General features: G+C 50.6%; 2 gene segments (V, D, J or C); both read right to left on the bottom strand.

Annotated features, from left to right (window-relative positions):
- LOC120616805 (immunoglobulin heavy variable 3-23-like) overlaps nt 1-20518 on the bottom strand; it is an 81194-nt gene that overhangs the window by 45814 nt on the left and 14862 nt on the right.
- LOC120616812 (Ig heavy chain V region MC101-like) lies at nt 1570-2113 on the bottom strand. The segment is given in 2 exon segments: nt 1570-1934; nt 2019-2113. Coding segments are annotated over 2 exon segments (396 nt in total).

Here is a 20518-nt window from a genome sequence, read left to right as displayed (position 1 = left end):
CCTGGCGGGATTGCCTTGCTGGGTTGTGGACCAGTGCTGGCCCCCAATTTCTCTTTCTTTCCTCTTCATCCCTTTCGAGATGGGTATGTCTGCCCTCTGACTGTCCCATTGCCACATTTGGGAGGCACAAAATGTGTCTGTTTTTCTACGTTCATACCTTGAGAGGACATTCACTTCAGGATGAATCATACGTCAAGATCCACCAGTCTCTGATGAGATGATGTTTAGACGAGACTTTGCACGTTTGACTCTAAGCTGATGCTGTAACGAGTAAGACATTTGGGGACGTTGGCTTAGAGTTTATTTTACATGAGGGAGAGCCGTGGATTTTGGAGTCCGCAGGTGTAATTTTATGGACTGAATTGGGACCCTCAAACTTTGCATGTTGGAGTTTGAATTCTTAAAGATGGTATTTAAAATTGGGCTTTCAGGAGGCAGGAAAGGCTAAGTGAGGGCATGGTGCCGTGGTCCCATCTCACTAGGACAGGAGCGTTGGGAAAAGAAGAGACATGAGAAGTGACCAGCACATCCAAAGTGTCCCCTGACCCTATCTCACCACAGACACCGATAAGTTGTCCAACACGGTGCTCTGTACAGGTGCATCCACCAAGATGTCTCTGTCATAAGTTTTCTGAGTTCTTAGTGGTGCCCATGAGTCAGCAACCAGCTGTGCCCTGACCTGAGACAGATATATCATTCAATAGTTCCCGAGTGACCTTGAATCATAAGTGTGCATGACATGTAGGGTAAGCAGGTCACCTTTAGACTTCCTGATTATAACCTGCCCGGGGGGGTCCACAAATGGACAGGCATGTTAGATTAACAATAGCAGATAAACTAAGGACAGGTGAATGCCATATATGCACATAATCCCTCTTCTGTGACTGGCCTAGGTGGAGGCTGGGAGATTGAGCTGGGCTTCAGCCCCATGGAGCTCACAGTATAGGACAGACGTAGTGAAGTTAGGACAGTAGATGACACCTAGTTGTGTTGGGAGGGTTTCAAAATCTACCCGAGGAAGTGAAGTCCTGGAGGATCCTGTGTTGTAGGCAGGACAGAAACGGCATTGGGTAGAGTCCTGGGGGCTGATCCTACCCCTGTGGCCATGTGTCCTGTCTGAAGGGAGGGCTCATGTGGGGACAGCGTGTGCCTGGGGGGCAGAGAGCCTGAGCTCAGCACACAGGAGTCTGCACTGGGCCGGGTCTCTTTGTGCACGTATTTTCCAGCCACAGAGAAGAAGACAGCCCTCAGGATGGTCCCTCTGCTGAGACATGAAAACAGACACATAGAAAACTGGTGAAGGAAGGTCCCCAGCCACCAGTGATGTGTCGTCCACAGACAGACAAGGTACATTTTCATTTTAGTCTGCGGTAGAAAAGAATTTAGAGCCATGTTGAAAAAGTCAGATTTGTCCCCGTGGGCAGCTGAGAACTTTGAGGAAATCGCTGCTCCCAACAGGAAGCCCCTTCCCACCTCCCTGTGCACCTGCTGCTTGCTGGGCTGGTCTGTATGTTCTGTGCTTTGTGTGTCCTGAGCGCCCCCTTGTGACCTGATCAGCCCCTGCAGCTCCCCTGTCTGTCTCCCTCAGGGAGGTTTGTGTCTGGGCTCACACTGAGGTCCCCTCACTGTGTCTCTCGCACAGTAATACACGGCCGTGTCCTCGCTGGTCACGGAGTTCAGTTTCAAGAAAACCTGGCTCTTGGAGGTGTCCCTGGTGATGCTGAGTCGGGACTTAAGTGAAGGGTTGTAGTCTGTGCTTCCACCACTCCATATAGCACCGACCCACTCCAGCCCCTTTCCTGGAGCCTGGCGGGTCCAGTGCACAGCATTGCTGGTTAAAGAGAACCCAGAGACGGTGCAGGTGAGCGGGAGGGTCTGCGAGGGCTTCACCAGTCCTGGGCCCGTCTCCTGCAGCTGCACCTGGGACAGGACACCTGGGGACAAGGAGCATCAGTCCTGTCAGTCACATGCTGTCACAACCATCCCACAGACCCCTGTCTGACATCTGAGACACTCACCTTGGGGGGCTGTCACCAGGCACAGGAGAAGACCCCACAGTCTCATCTTCACCTTGACCACAGTGCTGCTTCCCCAGAGACCTGAGCCCTGTGTGAAGAGAGAGCTGTGAGCGTCCACAGCCCAGACAGGTTTTACCCTGGGGCTGGAGGAGGAATTTGCATGTGGGCAGCATGCTCCTCATAAGTGGGGAGGTACTGGGTCAGGCTCCCTCGTGTCTCTGGGGTCCAGCTGGGGCTCTTTCCCTTAATACATACAGTGTCTGAGTGTGGAATGGCAGAGCAACCGATCTCTAAGGTACATTGAAACAGGTCTAAGGAAAGCCCCGCTTTTCATAGTATACGAATAAACGCTGGACTATTGAGTAAGTCACCGTTTTTAAACTTATAAGTGTTTCTCATAATTATGAAAGTGATTAGCATGATGGTCAGACACATTTTTACTTCAAGCAGATGGAATATATTCACGGACCCCAATTATTTATAAACATAATTCAAGTAAATAATACTTTTTCACCTTTGTTATAAATTACATCCAAAATAATAGACAGTCTCTTCCAATTCCCTCCTTCACTGAAGCACATGTGAGTTGTCTTTGTCTAAGTAGCTGCCTCTCTCCATAATCAGGCTGGAAGACCCCTGATGCTGGACACTTCATATTGTGCTTTTTCTCATTTTTTTTTAAATAATAAAGTCTTTCCATATTCTATATAATCTTTTTATGACATATATTTTAATTTACTAGTTTATGTGGAGATTTAACTAATTTTTGAAATAATATTTCAAATATCACGTATTTATATTCGCCTACATTTTCCTTAAGGTCCAACCTGTGTGTGTCACATCTGAGAAATCCTTGGCTGATCCAAGGTCACACACATTCCGGTCTATCGATGTGTGTCATTCCCTCGACCAGTGCCATGCAACCTTTATTATTGCAGGAGGGAATCAGGGCAAAACCGAGTTTATCACACTCAGAATCCTAGAGACTGGAGACCTGGATGCCACCAGGGGCTGCATGGAAGACACCAGGGTGTCAGGAGTCATGTACAGCAGGGAGAGGGTAACTTAGCACCAAGTTTTCCTTGGGTTTCCCGGGTAAAGGATGAGCAGGACTGGTGAAGAGCATGGGCTTGACTCGTGTGAATCATTTCATTGGGCTCAGAGCTGGACGTGGTTCTCCATCTGCCTGGCAGCTGGGCCTGGGATGAGAAGGCAGAGGAGTATCGTGTCCCGGGGTGTGCAGGCAGACATAGGCGGGTGCCCTGTGGGGATAGTGTGCATGTGAAAGTTGTGTGCCAGGGAAGGACCTGTGCTGTATATAAGAACTGGTGACATCATGAGGGGAAGTGTCTCCCCATCCAGAAATATTTGAAAGTTGTTAAACATCATAATGTAGAGAAGGCGATAAAATACGTAAACACACTCAATGCAGGGAGCCTTTGCATTCACACCAACTGCAGCACCTTGCCCTATTCTGCCCCCACTTCATACGGAAAAAATCACTGCATCCTTCATCCTCCACTGTGAACCTTGGAGACAGGCCTGGGACACACAGTCGTACCTTCAGGACTCCTCATTCGACCCTGAGCACATCATGAGCGAGCACCCACTTCCTCCCTAACTCTGGGGTCATCTCCCACTGTGTTTCAGCTCAGGCTGAAGCTTTCATATTGGGTGTGTGTGTGGGGGGCTGTATCACTGAGTGATAGATGGGGCTTCTATAGACGAGCGGATCCGGGGTGTGAATTCCTCTTCATTTACATGATTCATTTCTATTTGATAAAGGAGAGAAACTCATAGTTGTCTGGGACACAATATGGGTGCACTAGACAGGCTTGCTTCCCTAAGGAGATCTAAACAGCCTAGATGGCCTATAGGATAGAGTGATCCATCCTTGTTCAGCTTGTATTAGAGGTCCTGGGCCACTCCATGAGGCTTGGGCAGAGAAATGCTCTTTAGCGTAAAGAGGAGGACATGTCTGTGGGAAGCTCAACGTGCTCCATCCTCTGTCCGACCAGGAACCAGAGAGAGCTCCAAACACGCAGTCGTCCACCTGAACCCTCACCACTGTGGTCACCCCAGCTGCAGCTACCCTCTTACTGGGAACATTCCTGCATGTGGGAGGATTTACAGCAACGACTGTGATGGGATCTGAAGACACAACAGCAGACTGTGCAGTGCCAGGGCCCAGTGCAGAATCATAGGAAAGGACCCATGTTGGAAATTATTATCCTCTTTGCTGTGACTGGTACGTGGGGAGGGCTTGAGAGTGAGGGAGACTGCAGCACGGGGGACACAATGACTAAACAGATTTAGTGGAACTAGGACAGCAGATGACAGCAGGTGATGAAGGGTGTTTATCATCCACCTGAGAAAATGAGGAGCAAGAGGTTAACGTGCTGCAGGCAGGACAGGGACCCTGTGGGACAGAGTCCTGGGGGACAGGTCCTCCCATGTGGGTCATGTGTCCTGTCTGAAGGGAGGCCCACGTGGGGACAGCATGTGTCTGTGGGGGGCAGAGCCTGAGCTCAGCACACAGGTCCCTGCACTGTGCTGTGTCTCTCTGTGTGGAAACAGTTCCCAGCCTCAGGACACAAAGCCCACAGGTGGTCTCTCTGTCAAGAAATCAGAAAGGGCACATTGAAAGTTACTGCAGGAAAGGTCCCCAGGCACTGCTGATCTGTCATCTACAGACAGGTTATTTCTTCATTTCTTGTCTGTGTGAGAATGTGGAAAATTAGAGCCACAAAGAAGCAGTAATTCTCCTGGGAGGCAGCTGAGAGATTTGAGAGGAAATCGCTGCTCCCAACAGGAAGCCCCTTCCCCAGCTCCCTGTGCACCTGCTGCTGGGCTGGTCTGTGTGTGCTGTGCTGTGTGTACCCTGAGCGACCCCTGGTGACCTGAATGCCACCCCCCTCTCCTGTAGAAAGGTTTGTGACTGGGCTCACAATGATGTCCCCTCACTGTGTCTGTCGTACAGTAATACATGGCCGTGTCCTCAGCCTTCAGGCTGCTCATTTGCAGATAGAGTGTGTTCTGGGCGTTGTCTCTGGAGATGGTGAATCGGCCCTTCACGGAGGCAGCGTAGTTTGTGCTGCTGCCATCCCTACTAATGGATGAGACCCACTCCAGCCCCTTCCCCGGAGCCTGGCGGACCCAGTACATCCAGAAGCTACTGAAGGTGAATCCAGAGGCTGCACAGGAGAGTCGCAGAGACCCCCCGGGCCGCACCACGTCTCCCCCAGACTCCACCAGCTGCACATCACACTGGACACCTGTGAACACAGATACATCAGGGTCAGGAAACTGTCACACATCCCTGTTCCTCACTCATTCCCACTCACATACTCAGTGTCCCTTGTTCCCCATCAGTCACCTTGTAAAACAGCGACGAGGAAAACCCAGCTGAGCCCAAACGCCATGGTGCGGTGTGCGTGTTCAGACCTGATCCCTGAATGGGGACTCCTGGGAATCATGAGACTGGGCTCCTGTCCCAGAGCTGCAGGCTTGGGGCTGGGCTGGCTTTTATCAGCAGAGGGGCCCTATTTGCATGTGCTCTGACTCTATATGGAGCTCTGGGGTTGGGGACACACAGAGAGGACAGCGACCCAGAGCCGGCCTTGGTGTCTCTGGGCACATGGTTGCAATGAGAACATTTGGTAAAATATGCCTTTTATTGTGACATGTGTTACTTAAACACTTAGCATCATCATCTTATTTTGTTTTACTCATGCACGTAAGTCATGTGACGTGATATCATTTACCTGCATCACTGGTGAAGAAGGCCAAACAGGACCACAGAGAGCACATGTGTAAGAGTGAACTCATGTGTGTGGCCCTGCACACTCCCCACCGCACCCCACTGCTCCCCTGAGCCACCTCCAGGACAGAGTGGACATGCCCCGTGAGGTGCAGGTCTCCGTCCTGCATGAGCGCGTGTGGGATTTGCTGGCTTCTAGTACTAACGGAGAGCACGTGCGAGAATCAGGGTCACAGCTGTATTGCAGGCGTCGGGCCCATCTGAGTGTCACTCTCTGTACCTCTAACTTTCTTTGTCCACTGATAACAGCACTTGGACGGTAGTCGTCTTGCTGTGGTAGAGCTCTGTCAGCCACAGCCACGCCAGGATGACGTGTACAGTTGGAATCGCACGCACATACTTGATGTCCATGCTACATCCTCAGCATCATAATTGGAAATGCAACGTATGGTATGATGTGGGCTCGCACGGGTCAGTGCTGAGTCTTCTTCCGATGAGTGCATCCACCGCCGTGTGAGTCTGCGCACCTGCTGAGGGGTGCTGGAGTGTCCCCAGACCCTGGACTCTACAAAGAAAGCCAATTCTCAGCCTGTAGATGTAGAGACCTGAGAAAATGTTCTTATTCTTATGACACACAGCCACAGTGACAAGCAAGCTGCACTAAGTGCAAATTAATCAATTTCCTTGAACATTCGGGTATGGGATGTCACAAATTTTACCCTGAAGTCTGGAGATTGAGGTTCCTGCAGAAAAATAAGGGGCCATAGTCAGCCTACCCCTGATAGCTCTTCGGAGAGCATAGCCCTAGAAAGAACAAAATTTAACTATAAAGAGTTAATCTTTTAAAAAGCCAGTGTCCTAAATTTCAGGGAGTACTTCCCCCAGTGAGGGCTCAGAAGGCCATGTGTGAACCAGGAAGTGAGACTTCAAGATGCCGAGTCTGTTGTCTTTCCCCCGGGACTGTCTGAAGTTAATTCCAGTTGTCTCCCTCAGCCGCTTCGTCTCTGTTACTTTTTCATAGCAGCTTACATGGACTATGAAATCGGTACAGAGAGATGGGGGTGCTGCTGTAACAGATACGTAAAACTGGGTGCGGCATTGGAACCGGGTTGGGCAAAGAGGCTGGAAGCGTTTGAGATGTGTGTTAGAAGAAGCCTCCATGCTGTGGACGGGCCTTTAGAGGAGGATCTGGGGGGAGCTCAGAGAGAAAGACGGGAGCTGGGGAGCAGCCTCAGTCTTCGTGGAGGAAACCTCAGCCGTCCTGAGCAGATGCAGGAATGTGGGTGACAATGGCCATCGTGATGGGTGCTTGGATGGAGCCAGAAACTTCTTATTGGAACCTGGAGGGAGGTGGTCCTTGTTATGGATGGTGGGGAACTTGTGTGACGTGTTTCTCCTGCTGTTCTGTGGAAGGTAGAATGAGGAGAAGGGAATTGGACGCTCAGCTGAGGCTCTTTCTACACCAAGGGAGGCAGGTCAGGCTTCGCCCCCTGACGTCTCCTGGTGAAAGACAATATGTTGTTGTAAGACTTCCCTACAGAGGTAAGTGTACACTTTGATCATTTTTATGAGTTTATTTGAGTCAAACTGATGACAGTTGCTAGGAAGGAAGCTCTCAAACGCTCAGGGGAATGACAGTCTTGCAGTTTCTCTGATGCACTTGGAATTAAGGAGGGGACATAAGGAAGGTCACGTGAGAGAAAGCGAGGTGGAGATCATACTGCAAGACAGTAAGATGATGTGCCCTCTTAAGGGTGGTCACACTTTCGAGAGGTGTGGCTTCTAATGTTTCAAAGGTGCGTTAACCTCAATGCACAAGAGCGCAGATAGGGCTGGCTTAAGGCCAAGATCAGCCTCTCACTGAAAAATTTACAGGCCTGGGGCGTGAGGGCCCGGTGCGACCTGCCCCGTTAGAAATTCATGATCAGATCACCCTGAGAGGTTACTTTTGGTCACTGAATTTTGTCAGATTTTTTACATAGCCCCTTTTTTGTTCACAAATAGGATCCCTGAAACTAGATATAAAAAAAGGCATTCTGTGAGCTCTGTTACTGAGACTTGGAGCAAAACCACCTTAAGACAGACCAGGATATTTCATCTGCTTAACTCTGCACCCACTCCTGGTCTGAGACTTATGCTGGTGGTCTTTGGCGCCCCCTGGTGGATTTTTGCACCCCTTGGGGATCTTCAGCACCCCCTGGAGGATCTGAGGGTCCCCCAGGTCCTCAGTGTCCCCTGCAGCCCAGCCCTCCTGTCTCCCTCAGGAAGGTTTGTGTCTGAGCTCACGCTGACATTCTTTCACTGTGTCTTGCACAGTAACCCACAGCCGTGTCCTTGCTGGTCACAGAGCTGAGCTCCAGGGAGAACTGGTTCTTGGACATGTCTGAATTGATAACTAATCGACCTTGGAGAGATGGTGTGTAATCTTTGTGCCACCTGGACCTGTAGCATGTCATTCTCAGTCACTGAAGACCTTTCCCTGGAGGCTGCCTGAGCCATTCTAAGGTAGCACTGTTGCTGGAGACAGTGTCCCCAGAGGTGGAACAGGTGAGGGACAGGGTCTGTGAGGCCGCACCACCTGGGATCCCGGCTCCTGAAGCTGCACCTGGGACAGGACTCCTGGGGGAAAAAGGAAACAGGTTAATCACTCCATCTCTCTGTGAATACTGCTGTGAACCGTCGCATCTCCCTGACACTGACCCCTGGGAGACCCAGCACGGGAAGGAAGATGAGGAGGGAGACAGACATTTCCCTGGGTCAGCCAGATTCAGCAGGCTCTGCAGTCCCCGGCAGGTGGCTGTATTTCAGCAGGAAGCCCTGCCTGGCATTTGCCCGAGTGGCGCTCACTGATAGAAGGTCCCGGATGCACACTGCCCGCAAAAGCACGGACCCTACTTCTGCAGCCAGAGCCCTCCAGAGCCACGTCCTAGGGTGCCAAATCCAAGGCAGGGGACAGAGACAAGGTGCTCAGAGGTGGAACACTTTGGTGTGAGCTGAGTGAAGCACTTCCTGAATCCCGGCAATGTGGCTCTTACATCAATTACAGAGTTTGTATACCCACACTTACAGATTGGATCCCATTCATTCATTCATTCATTTGACAAATACTGAGGGCAAGTTATACACTAGCACCCTTCCAGGCAACTAGGACAAATCAGTGAGCAAGACAGAGGCAACTTTCCTCATGTTCCTGGGGTCACACGTCAGGTCCTCATGAGGCAGCCCCAAGGAAGCAGGTCAGTGTCCTCAGCCTAGAGGGCCCACAGTGGGAAGGAAATAGGCCTGTGTTTGTGTTTTGCTTCCAGATGGCTGGGTGCAATCAAGCCAAGCACAGCGAACTGTGGGTTCCCGTGGGGAGCGCCGCTTTGCGGGGACCATGGGCAAGAGCTGCTAAGACACCAAATGGCCGAGGCTGGAGCTCAGGGTGTGTGGGTGGAAGCTCTTCCTTTTAAAATGACCTCAGTTATCAATCAGCAAAGAGTGATGGCTAATGACAAGTGAACTCTGCACACGGGGTGTCTTAGAAAAGTTTCTATTGAGTGGCATTTTGTGTGCACATGGCACGGGCTTGCATCTGTTTGGGCACTTTCTGGTGCCGTCCCAGCTCACCACATCTTAGGCCCCACGGTCCTCAGGCCTGTGGTTTTACCCTCTGCTCTTCAGTGCTCGTACGTATTGTCTCCACCAGTTGGCTGTATCCACCGGATGGGGCAGGGGATGTCACCATTTTTCACCACTTCCGGCAGCAAATACAGGTTGGCTAGGTGGTTTGGGTCCCTGTCCAGTGCTGGTCCCTAGGCAAAGCTGGGAGGATGTCAAGAGGACAAGGGGGCGGCCACCTGCTGGGCTGCTCCAGTCAGCGGGTAGAGGGATGGCATCCGGAGGCACATGGGTGATGTCCCCTGGTCGTGCTCTCTGCAGGGTTCAGCCACCCCCAGCTATGGTGCCCGTCCAGGCGGGGAGCAGGTGGGGATGGCTGTGGGGACTCCGGGGCAGGTCTCTCAGACCTAAACCAGGCCCCATTGGAGCTCAGGGAAGGCGTCGCAGGGCCCGACAGGAGACCCTGCCGGGGTGGCCGCAATGCCGCTGCAGAGCTTCCAGCAGAGCCGGGAATGGCACTGAAGGTAAGTGGGAGGGTGGTCCCTCCCGTCATTCTGGCGAGGAACTGGGGCCACGACCGCCGCATCCTCCGCAGTCTGCGCGACCGCGAGATGGCGAGTAACCTTGCTGAAGAAAGGCCTCCTTCAGGACAGGAAGCTCTGCCTTCTGGTAAATGGTGAACTTAGCGCCATGTCACGTCAGCACCTCCATGGGGGTCTCCCCGGTTCGCTTTCAGGTCTCACCGCGGCCCAGAGAGAGCAGAGCTTTCCCACGTGAGCCCGTCACTGCAGCCATCGTGCTTTTCTTTGTGGCGCCTGCACGTGCTGGGCCCAGGTGGAGGTCTGGGCTTGTACAGGGCTCGGCCAGCTCCCTTCTGGGAACCAGCGCTGGTTTCCTGGGTGGACCCTGTCCCGCTCCGGGTGCCGAGTCGTTGGGATACAGGGTCATGGGTGGGTGGTCCATGAAGGTTCTAACAGAAGGACCAGAACCTGCCCAGTCCCATGAAGCTTGGGAACGAAGACCTAGCCCCAGGTCTGGCCAGGCCCCCACGGTGCAGCTTTGGAAACTGGACAAGAATCACGGCTGTTGGTGGCATTGCCGCTGTCTGTCCCGGCCTCTTCCCAAGCTTCATATGCAAGAACTGTCATGGCTCCCCGCCAACCCCCACCCAAGGCCCGCCCTGGGAGCCACCAGAGGCTGCAGGGAAAAGCAACGTTCTTCAATCCAGAGTATGCAGTCATTTACTTAGAACATCTTAAAGAATCTGAAAAAATATATCCTCAAACTGATTAATAAAATCCAGGATGTTTTAGTAGACAAGCACCAAACAACTGGAAGTGAATTTGGAAAGAAAAAACCCTGCAGCGATATAAAAACAAGAAAATAGCATAAATCTAGAATCTGTACACTGAACATTATAAGACATTGCTCAGAGTGTAAAAAGGTCACTACTCTTTTTTCCATCCCACATTTCCTTTCAGTCTTGGGTTTTCTACAAACAAGATCGTGCCACAGGCTCACTGGGAGAGTTTCACGTCTTCCTTTCCAATGTAGGTGCATTTCTTTCTTTCGCTCGCCTGATCGATGGGTGTGGCAATGCAGTACTGTGCTGAATAGGAGTGGTGGGAGTGCAGACTTTGTCTCTGATCTTAGAGGAAAAGCACTCAGGCTTTCAGGTTTGAATATGATGTTAGCTGTAGATCTGCCTTATCTGGCCTTTATTATGTTGACATGTCCCCTCTCTACCCAATTTGTCCAGAGTCCTTGTCATGAAAGAATGTGGAATTTTGCCAGATGTTATTTCTGCTTGCATCGACATGGCCATTTGACTTTTGTCTTTCCTTTTATTAATGTGGTGTTTTATGTTTACGGATTAGCAAACACCGAACCATCCCTTCATCCCCGGGACGAAACCCCCTTGGCCGTGGTGTATGATCCTTTTACCGTGCTGTTGAGTGCAGTTTGCTAGTTTGCTAAAGAGTTTTGCGTCTATGTTCATCAGGGATATCGATCGGTCTGTAGTTCTGTTTTCTCGGGCGGCCCTCCTCTGGTTCTGGTATTGGGGTAATGCTGCCTCGTAAAATAAGTCAGGGAAAGTTCTGTCTTGCTGACTGCTTGAGCGACCCTTTTCCCACCCCAATTTCCACTCTTATGCTTTCACTTCACCAATAAAGAGTGAACCCTTGAAACCCTAGCTTGCCCACTCTGGGACTCTAATACAGACAGAGCCCCAGGTTCACTGTCGCCACCATCTACCATGTGGCCCTGAGGTGTGAGGGAAACTTTGATTTTCAAAGTCACCGGAGCTTGTTGCTGACGTGTGTTCTGTGGTCATAATAAAACCCACAAAGGCTGGTCCAGCCACAACACTGGCGGGGGATGGCGGAGTGTCCGTGGGCTCGCTGGCAGTGAGTGTGGTCCAAGATGAGAGCCGGGACATCCCATCGATAGGCTGGGACCGATGCAATGTCCTCTATGTTGCCTGCACTTTTACACAGTATGGAAGGCTGACACTGTGTATCTAGTCTCGACGTAGGTCCCTCCCTTGACTTTGGGGTCTTGATAAGTCTCATGTGAGCGGCCGCTCCCGAGGAGTGCATTTTCAAGCATAAAAATGACAAAAGACCAAGTGCAAATACAACATTGATGGTTGGCCTTGTGTTTTTGACCACATTCTTCTTGGAGGGGGTCCACTGTTGTCACTCCCACTGGCACCGCGGTGTGGGCACCGTGGAAGGTCCCAGCTTATATGGCAATGGCAGTTCCTTTTATTGTTGCAGATTCCTTTATAACTGAATTTCTCGGGGACGTGGACACATCTCAGTGTAGCCAAAGTCCTGTTGCAGAAGATGTTGCTACAAGAATTTCTGGTAGTGTGGTAGGTACAGATCTCACAGGAGTGGCATCTTTCATTCCTGTCAACGGTGCTCATCCAGCCGAAGCAGCCAGAGGCCAGAGACTAGAGACTGAAGGGACGCCACATGTCCCTCCACCTAGGTAGATAAGTGTGCTGGTAGCCCGCAGCCTCCACCCTTCACATCTGCTGCTACGCAAGCATGAAGTGGGGGAATGCACACCCTTTCTCCAGAGGGAAAAGCAGATCTATTTAGATGGTTATAACTCAAGTATTCGCATTCTACCTTCCATGGAAACAGTGAAGAGAAAGCGAAGGAGTCTGTGACGATCACAGTATTACAGAGGAGATGAGCACTATGCCGGAATCCAAAGTCATAAAATGGGAAAGGAATGTGGACAGCAGGACATTAGAAGACAAAAAGAAAAGTGGCACAATGAACGAAATAGATCAGTGATCACATTGTGTTTAAATTGAGTGACTATCTCTCTCTCTATATATATATATATTTTTAAGTGGGAAATATTTGTGGAGCAAAAAACAATTGTTGCTTCATATCAGGATCTGTTAATGACTTTTTCATCCTTTCGTTGAACAACTACAAAATTGGGTGAAAATACGTGAAATATTTCTTCTCTCACATTGGACACCAACAGAAGCCCCTTGTGTCTTCAGCTAAGAGCTGATTGGCATACACAAATGAGGAAGTTACCAAACGCCAGAAAACAGCCACACTGAGCGAAATTGGGTCAGGAATAGTTTCTGTGATCCCCTGCTGGGATGAGAAAAAAAACACATCATAATTCAAGAAGCATCGCATGAAATACTAGGAAACATTTTACTCACTAAGCCTAAACAAAGTTTTAAAGCAAAAACCAGAAGGATCACATGGTTTTCAAATTTCTTAACTGCAAACCAGAATAAGACATGTATAGTTATAGAATCTTTAAAAATTCAACACATGTAAAGGTAAAATTAACAAGCCTAAGTTCACCTGCCAAGGAAGTAGGTAGAAATGGTACTTGTGACCCCTGGCATGCGGTTAGGGAGTACCATGGCAGAGAACTGGCAGAGAAGTTAATTGCGTTGTAATTTTACTTCATATATTCAAATAGCAGAGGGGACTTTGGAGGTGTCGAATGGAGACACGCCTCCGCTTCCTTCTCCTTTTTCGTTTCCATGTAGCATTCATGGACAAGGCCCTCCCACCTCTCCCACCTCAACCCCAGCTGGATTAACGTCCAGGCCCACCCACTGCCACACCCTGTGACTGTTACCTAATCCCTCGTGGGGCCCACCCAAGGTAGGTGCCGGCAGCCTGAGGCAGCCCTTTGTTTTCTGTCAGTATCTCCTTGGTAGGGAGTGGCCACAGCAGATGGTTTGGCCCGGGCTTCTCTGAGCATCCTCCCTTTCTCCATTCTCATTGACACATGTCTTTGAGTAGGGGCATGAGGCTGGCCGAGGACCAGGTCACTCTGAGGATGCCCCTCTTGCTGCTTGGGCTCTGGGCCATGCTGGCTCCAGTCCAGGGTTCTCGAGGTCGTCCCTCATGGCGCTACATCTCCTCTGAGGTGGTGATTCCCAGGAAGGAGGTGAACCGTGGCAAAGGTGTTCAGGTGCCGGGCTGGCTCTCTTATAGCCTGCGTTTTGGGGGCCAGAGACACGTTATCCACATGCGGCGCAAGAAACTCTTTTGGCCCAGACATCTGCTGCTGATGACTCAGGATGACCAAGGAACCTTGCAGATGGACTACCCCTTTATTCCTCTAGACTGCTACTACCTCGGCTACCTGGAGGACGTTCCTTTTTCTACGGTCACCATGGACACGTGCTATGGGGGCCTGGAAGGTATTATGAAGTTGGATGACCTTGCCTATGAAATCAAACCCCTCAAGGATTCCCAGCGGTTTGAACACGTTGTCTCTCAGATAGTAGCAGACACAAATGCAACAGGCCCCACATACAGGTTGGGGTACAAGGAAGACAGTGATCCCCTGTTATCTCAGGCAAACACCAGTGCAGCTTCCAGGATCAGTAGTAAGCTCTATTCATCCCATCAAGGAAATATTAAAGGCTGCATGATAGCTTCCAATTCAATTTATACTATCTACAACAATATGTCGAAATGTGCCAATTTATTGAGAAATATAGGTAGCTTATTTAACTCCATGTACAAAAGTCTTGATATAAGGTACTACATTGGCATCATGATCATTTATAATGCGAGAGATCCAGCTGCCTTGAACAACTATCAGGTGCCAGGGAGTCCTTTTCACCAGTATTATGAACTTGTCATTTTTAGACCTCTTTTGCCACATTCAGGCTTTCTTTTAAATAGACAGGGGCCACATGAAGTTGACTTTACTCCCGTACTGTACGGCATGTGCAACAACGAAAATCTTGTCATGCTGGGTTATATGGACAGACATTACTTACTGATAGCTATCGTAGGAGCTCAGGAGATTGGGAGAACGCTCGGTCTGTATTATGACGAAGACACGTGTGTTTGCCAGAGGAGGGCCACCTGCATTATGTATCATTACCCTGTGTTGACAGATGCCTTCAGTAACTGTTCCTTTGTTCACATACAAAACGTATTTGCTAATCATGTAGCAGACTGCCTCTACATGACTGACATAGTGTATACTAATAGAACCTACTCAGTCGCTCGATGTGGAGACAATGTGGTGGACGAAACGGAGCAGTGTGACTGTGGCTCCTTCAAGAGGTGTTACAATGACCCGTGCTGTAAAAGTGACTGCACGTTTCCAAGAGGAAGCTCTTGTGACACAGGCAGATGCTGTGTAAACTGCACCCAAGCCGCCCCGGGGGTGCTCTGCAGACCAATCCAGAACATTTGCGACCTTCCGGAGTACTGCACGGGGAGCGGCTTCCAGTGCCCCGACGACTTCTATCTGCAGGATGGAACCCCGTGCACCGAGGAGGGCTACTGCTACCACGGGAACTGCACAGACCGCACCATGCACTGCCAAGAAATCTTTGGCGAAGGCGCGCTGAAGGGTCCAGACAGCTGCTACAGCATAAACGAACGAGGCCACCGATTTGGACACTGCAGACGAGCAGCTGTGCTTTTCCAGCCCGAGGCTTGCGGCCCCTCGGACGTTCAGTGTGGACGGCTGCAGTGCACCAACGTCACGCATCTGCCACAGCTGCAGGAGCATGTCGGATTCCATCAGTCCCTGATATCGGGGGTCTTGTGCTTTGGGGTGGACCTTCACCGTGCGACAGAAACAACTGATGTGGGTCTCGTGAGATCTGGCACTCCGTGTGGCAGGGGAAAATTCTGTCTCAATACCTACTGCAATGGCAGCATATCTGCAATAGTATATGACTGTTACCCTTCGAAATGCAGTCACAGAGGAGTTTGCAACAATGCAAAGAACTGCCACTGCCACATAGGCTGGGACCCTCCATCGTGCTTGCACAGGGGTGCCGGCGGGAGTATCAACAGCGGACCCCCTCCGAGTAAGATGCGGAGAGTATCACAAAATATAGAAACGGTGGTGTATTTGCGAGTGGTCTTTGGTCGCTTGTATGCCTTCCTAGCTGCGATCCTCTTTGGAGTGGCCACAAACGTGAGGACGATCAAGACCACCGTAGTCAACATAGAGACGGCTGAGGAAAAGTAAATAATAAATCAGCCTCCTGACCCGTGAACAACTGTCGGTAACTTAGATGGAACAACTGTAAAAAACGTCATCATTACGAAATGGCAGAGCTGAGGCCACATTTCTAGGACTCTGCCGGAGACACGGGGCTCCTGTCCCACCTTGCGAGTGGAGCAGACGTGCGGGCCTTCTCACGCCAGCTCTCCGATGGGCCGCTGAGCAGCCCCCTGAAATAAATGCTGAAAAGCGCATGTTGGTGTCCCCCACAATTTCTGTGAGCCTTTAGGAGCCCCGCCCGAGCCCGAGACTCTGGCCTGGAGAGGAGACCGAGTCAGCAGCCGGTCCTGACCTGCGGTCTCTTCTCCCAGAATTCCTCAAAGTTGCCACCGTTCCTTAAGGGGCCAGTTCATGACGCTTTCCTCAGCAGCGCTCTCGAGCACTGAGATGTCCCTCGTCCTGAGGCCATCCCTCCTCCTCGAAACCGAAACTGGGCTCGGGGAGCTGGTGCTACTCCCAACGGGCCCTGCCTGTTTTGCGATGGGGGCTCTAGGGTGTGAGAGACATATGTCCGTTTTCCATCTAGAGCAGCCAGTGTCACCCCGGGGAGCAAAGTCTCCGTGGGGGAGACTGAGACCATGAGGCCGAATGCGGTGCAATGACGTCAAATCAGAAAATGGGGTAGAAGTGGCTATCGTGACGGCCCCTTCAGAGTGAGCCCCGGAGGTCTTAGCCCCACACCTTGTTCTCACCCCTTCCTGTCAAAGGGCTGGAGAGCGAATGCGAGCTGAGTCACGGGGAACGGCGGTCGGTCTCCCTGATAGGGCAGCTCAGCCTCTATCGAAATAGTTTTCAGCAAACCATTATTTGATAATGTAAGGCATAGTACTAAAAATAAAAAGCATAAGTAAAAATAAAATTATGTTAAATTAACATTTAAATGTACATTGCTTCCATGCAACACAGGTACATCATATGGCATTTAAAAGCCCCAAACTCCCACGAACCCAAGGACTTATACTTCCTACATCATCCACAGGAAGCCAGCTTCAGTCTGCGGTTTTCCTAAAGGCAGAGTTAAAACCGTCCTGCTTCTGTGCACGGTGTTTCGAGCCCCTGCCCTCTCTCCCCCAGACACATCCTGGAACCCCAAGCGCCGGCTCGCTTCCAATTTCGAATACTCTGTCTGCACTAGGGTCCTCTGGCGCACTCTGTGCCCCTCGGCGCGCCCCCTCAGTTTATCCACGAGCATTAAGAGGACGTGCAGATGAGCAACCAGATGCATGAAACACCCACGCGCTTCCCCATCCTGGTGCTTGAAAGTTAACGGCTTTGTTTCTGTAGCGCGACCCTCCTCACGCCTTTCGTCCTACTCCCTCGTTTGCAGGCTCACCCACGCGGCTCTGAGCATCTCCCTGCCAGGGACCACTTCCCCTCTCCCCAGGGCTCACTGTCATTGCACTCAGGGCTGGAGGACACCAGGTCTTCACCCCCAGAGCCCCCTCTCTATCATCTGCTTTTTTTTTCCTTCTGGTTTTGACCATCATGTCATGCCTCTGGCATGGCTCACGTTTGCTGCTGATGTTAGGAGGTGGTGAATAAAAGTTGTGGAGGTCCCAGGTGATGTGGCTTTCCACCAGGGAGGGGGGACCTGCGGACCCCCGGAGTCAGGGTGTGGGCAGGCCGCCATGCTCCTGGAGGGACCGGGCTAATTCCAGGGTGGTTCCCGTTTGTGGGAATGTTTCTCCGTTTGTGGTTTTCTCTCATTCATGGGACACAAACTTCCAGGTGGGCGTCTGAGCATCTATCCTCGGGAGGCCCGAAAGTCCGATGTTTGACCTAATCTCTGCCCCAGAGAACAGAAAGCTAGGCTTTGGTTTGTTTTTTCTTCCCTGCATAGGTTCTTTGGTTTTAAAAGTTCAGTAATTTTCATGCAGACAGAGTTGACACGTACCACGGAGAAGTGTAAGGTGCACAGCCCGTCCACTGTGGACATTTATGTCATGCCACATGAATGCCACACGGGCGCCCCCCTCAGTGTTGGCTCACGCGTGTATGCATCACGTCCTCGTCACTACTCTGGGGGAAGAGCATCCGATACCGTCTCGTGCCCCTCGGCACTGGCACCCCGGGGTCGTGGTCTGTAATCATGCCACACGGCGCCGCCAGTTCCCGCCCCAGCCTGGGACCCGTGCTCTGCTCTCACGCTACCTCCAGAATGAGGAGACAGCCACGGCAGGGACAGCGTCTACGTGCACCCCAAGATAACCCTCACTCGCCAACCCTTTCTCCCCTCGCCTTACCGCACGTGCCTCTCCCACTCGGCAGCCTCTCTTTCCTCTTCCTGGGATGACGTGTCAGCCCCAGGCATCTGGGGACCTCCCGGAGGCTCGATTCTCTGTGAAGCCCCGTGAGTGGGTGGTGAATGGCCACTGAACTTCCCAGCTCCTGTCTACACAGTGCTCAGCAGGTGCTCACCCGCCATTGTTCGCTGGTCTCTCTAACCACAGAGCCTCCCATTTGTCTCCAGATGTTTGCAGATCCTGTGGCAGGCAGGACATTGGGAAACAAGTCCTGCACTTAGAAGAAAGGAGAACTTGGAAAACAATCTCCCTGGACGACGGCATCCCAGGGTGTCTGATTTCCCCTCCCGCGGGGCAAATCCCCACCGGTGGACGGGGCCAGCTGGTCCTCAGTCACACCCCGGAGCCCTCCAAAAGCTGAAACTGAGGGTCAGGACGGGACTTCCTTGCCGACACCAGTGCAACCGTGTCTTCTGCTACAGGGCCGGCCTCCGTCTGCCCCCTGAGTCTGTGCGGACTGTCGGACTTTCCAGTCAGGCAGCTCACGCCGCCCGACATCCTGGGCCTTCTCGACGCCCATCCTGCTTTCCCGCTTCCGAGCTCTTGCCAGCAAGCCTTGAAGGTAGAGATGTGTTAGGTAAAGCTAATGCCAGCACACGAAGGAATGAGAAAGGACTTCTGACCTCCCCACCCTCAGACCGGACCTCAAACGCCCTGCTTTCCCCAGACGAGAGCCCTCTAGACTGAACAGCCTCTGAAGAGGATGTGCTCTTTTCGTTATCAGGTTGGCTGGGGTAACTTTGGTCAGTAAGATTATTTATATAGGTTTCAGGTGGAAAATTCTACAGTATTTCATGAGTTCATTGCACCCTCTGCTTGCCACCCACTCCCAGCCTCCCTCCATCCAAGTGTGTTTGATCCCTTCCCCCTCACCCCTCCTTGCACCTGCAGACGCTTCCTGTGACCACCACACTGTGGTCTGTGTCTGAATCTTTTTCTATTTTGAATGTTCCTTGGTTGCTTTCTGTTTTAGATCCCACACGTAAGTGAAATCATATGGTTCTCAACTTTTCTGTCTGACTTATTTTACTTAGCACGATCCTCTCAAGGTCCACCCAAGATGTCGAAAGGCTCTATTTCATCCTTCCTTATGGCTGAGCGATACTCCATTGTATGTATGTACCATGTCTTCTTTATCCAAACATCTACTGAAGGACACGGGTTATTCCCATGTCTTGGCCACCGTGAATAATGCTGCAGTGAACATCGTGGTACATGTATCTTTGCGAATAAATGCTTTCAACATTTTGGGGTAGATACCCAAAAGAGGGATTGCTTGGTCATATGGTAATTGTATTCTTAATTTTTTACCGTTTTCCATAGTGACTGTACCAATTTACATTCCCACCAGCAGTGTACGAGGGTTCCTGTTCCCCCGCAACCTATCCAGCACTTGTCGTTACTTGTCCTGTTGATGGCAGCCGTTCTAACAGGTGTGAAGTAGTATCTCATGTAGTTTTGACTTGCAGTTCCCTAATAGCTAGTGAAGTTGAGCCTCTTTTCACGTATATGTCGGCCATTTGTATTTCTTCTTGGGAAAAGTGTCTGTTCAGGTCCTCTGCCCCGGTTTTTAATTGCATTGCTTGTGTTTTTGTCGTGGTTGAGTCGAATAAGTCCCTTATATATTTGGGGTATTAGCCCCTAATTAGAGGTGTTGTTTGCAAATGTCTTCTCCCATTCTGTTGGTTGCCTTTATGTTTTGTTGATGGTTTCTTTTGCTGTGCAGAACTTTTTAGTTTGCTACAAGTTCATTCCTTTATTTTTGCTTTTACGGTCAAATTTATAAAGTCCTGTCTGAGACCAAGGTCCATGAGTTTGGTATCTGTATTTCCTTCTGTGTGTTTAATTGTTTCCGGTCTTATATTTAAGTCTGCAATCCATTTTGTTAATTGTTATGTATGGGGACAAAGAGCAGTCTAATTTCATTTTTTTTTTTTTTGCACGTAGCTTTCCAATTTTACTACTTATCGAAGAGGTTTTCTTTTCTTCGTTGTGTATTTTTAGCTCTTTTGTGGAAAATTAGTTCCCATGTACATGTGGGTTTATTTCTGGGCTTTCAGTTCTGTTCCATTGGTCTCTGTGTCTGTTTTTCTGCCAATACCATGCTGTTTTTATTGTTACTTTGCAGCATCATTTGAAGTTAGTGAATGTGATATCCCTGGCTTTGTTCTTTTCTCTCAGGATTGCTTTGGCTATTCAGAGTCTCTTCCAAACAAATTTAATGATTTTTCTTTGAGAAATGCCATTGGGATTTTGATGGGGATTGTATTAAATCTGTATATTGCTTTAGGTAGTAT

The sequence above is a fragment of the Pteropus medius genome, unplaced genomic scaffold (assembly GCF_902729225.1).
Source record: "Pteropus medius unplaced genomic scaffold, Ma_sr-lr_union100, whole genome shotgun sequence".
In the NCBI taxonomy this organism is placed as follows: domain Eukaryota; kingdom Metazoa; phylum Chordata; class Mammalia; order Chiroptera; family Pteropodidae; genus Pteropus; species Pteropus medius.
The sequence above is the reverse complement of the archived record's forward strand: the minus strand, read 5'-3'. Positions and strand labels throughout refer to the sequence as shown.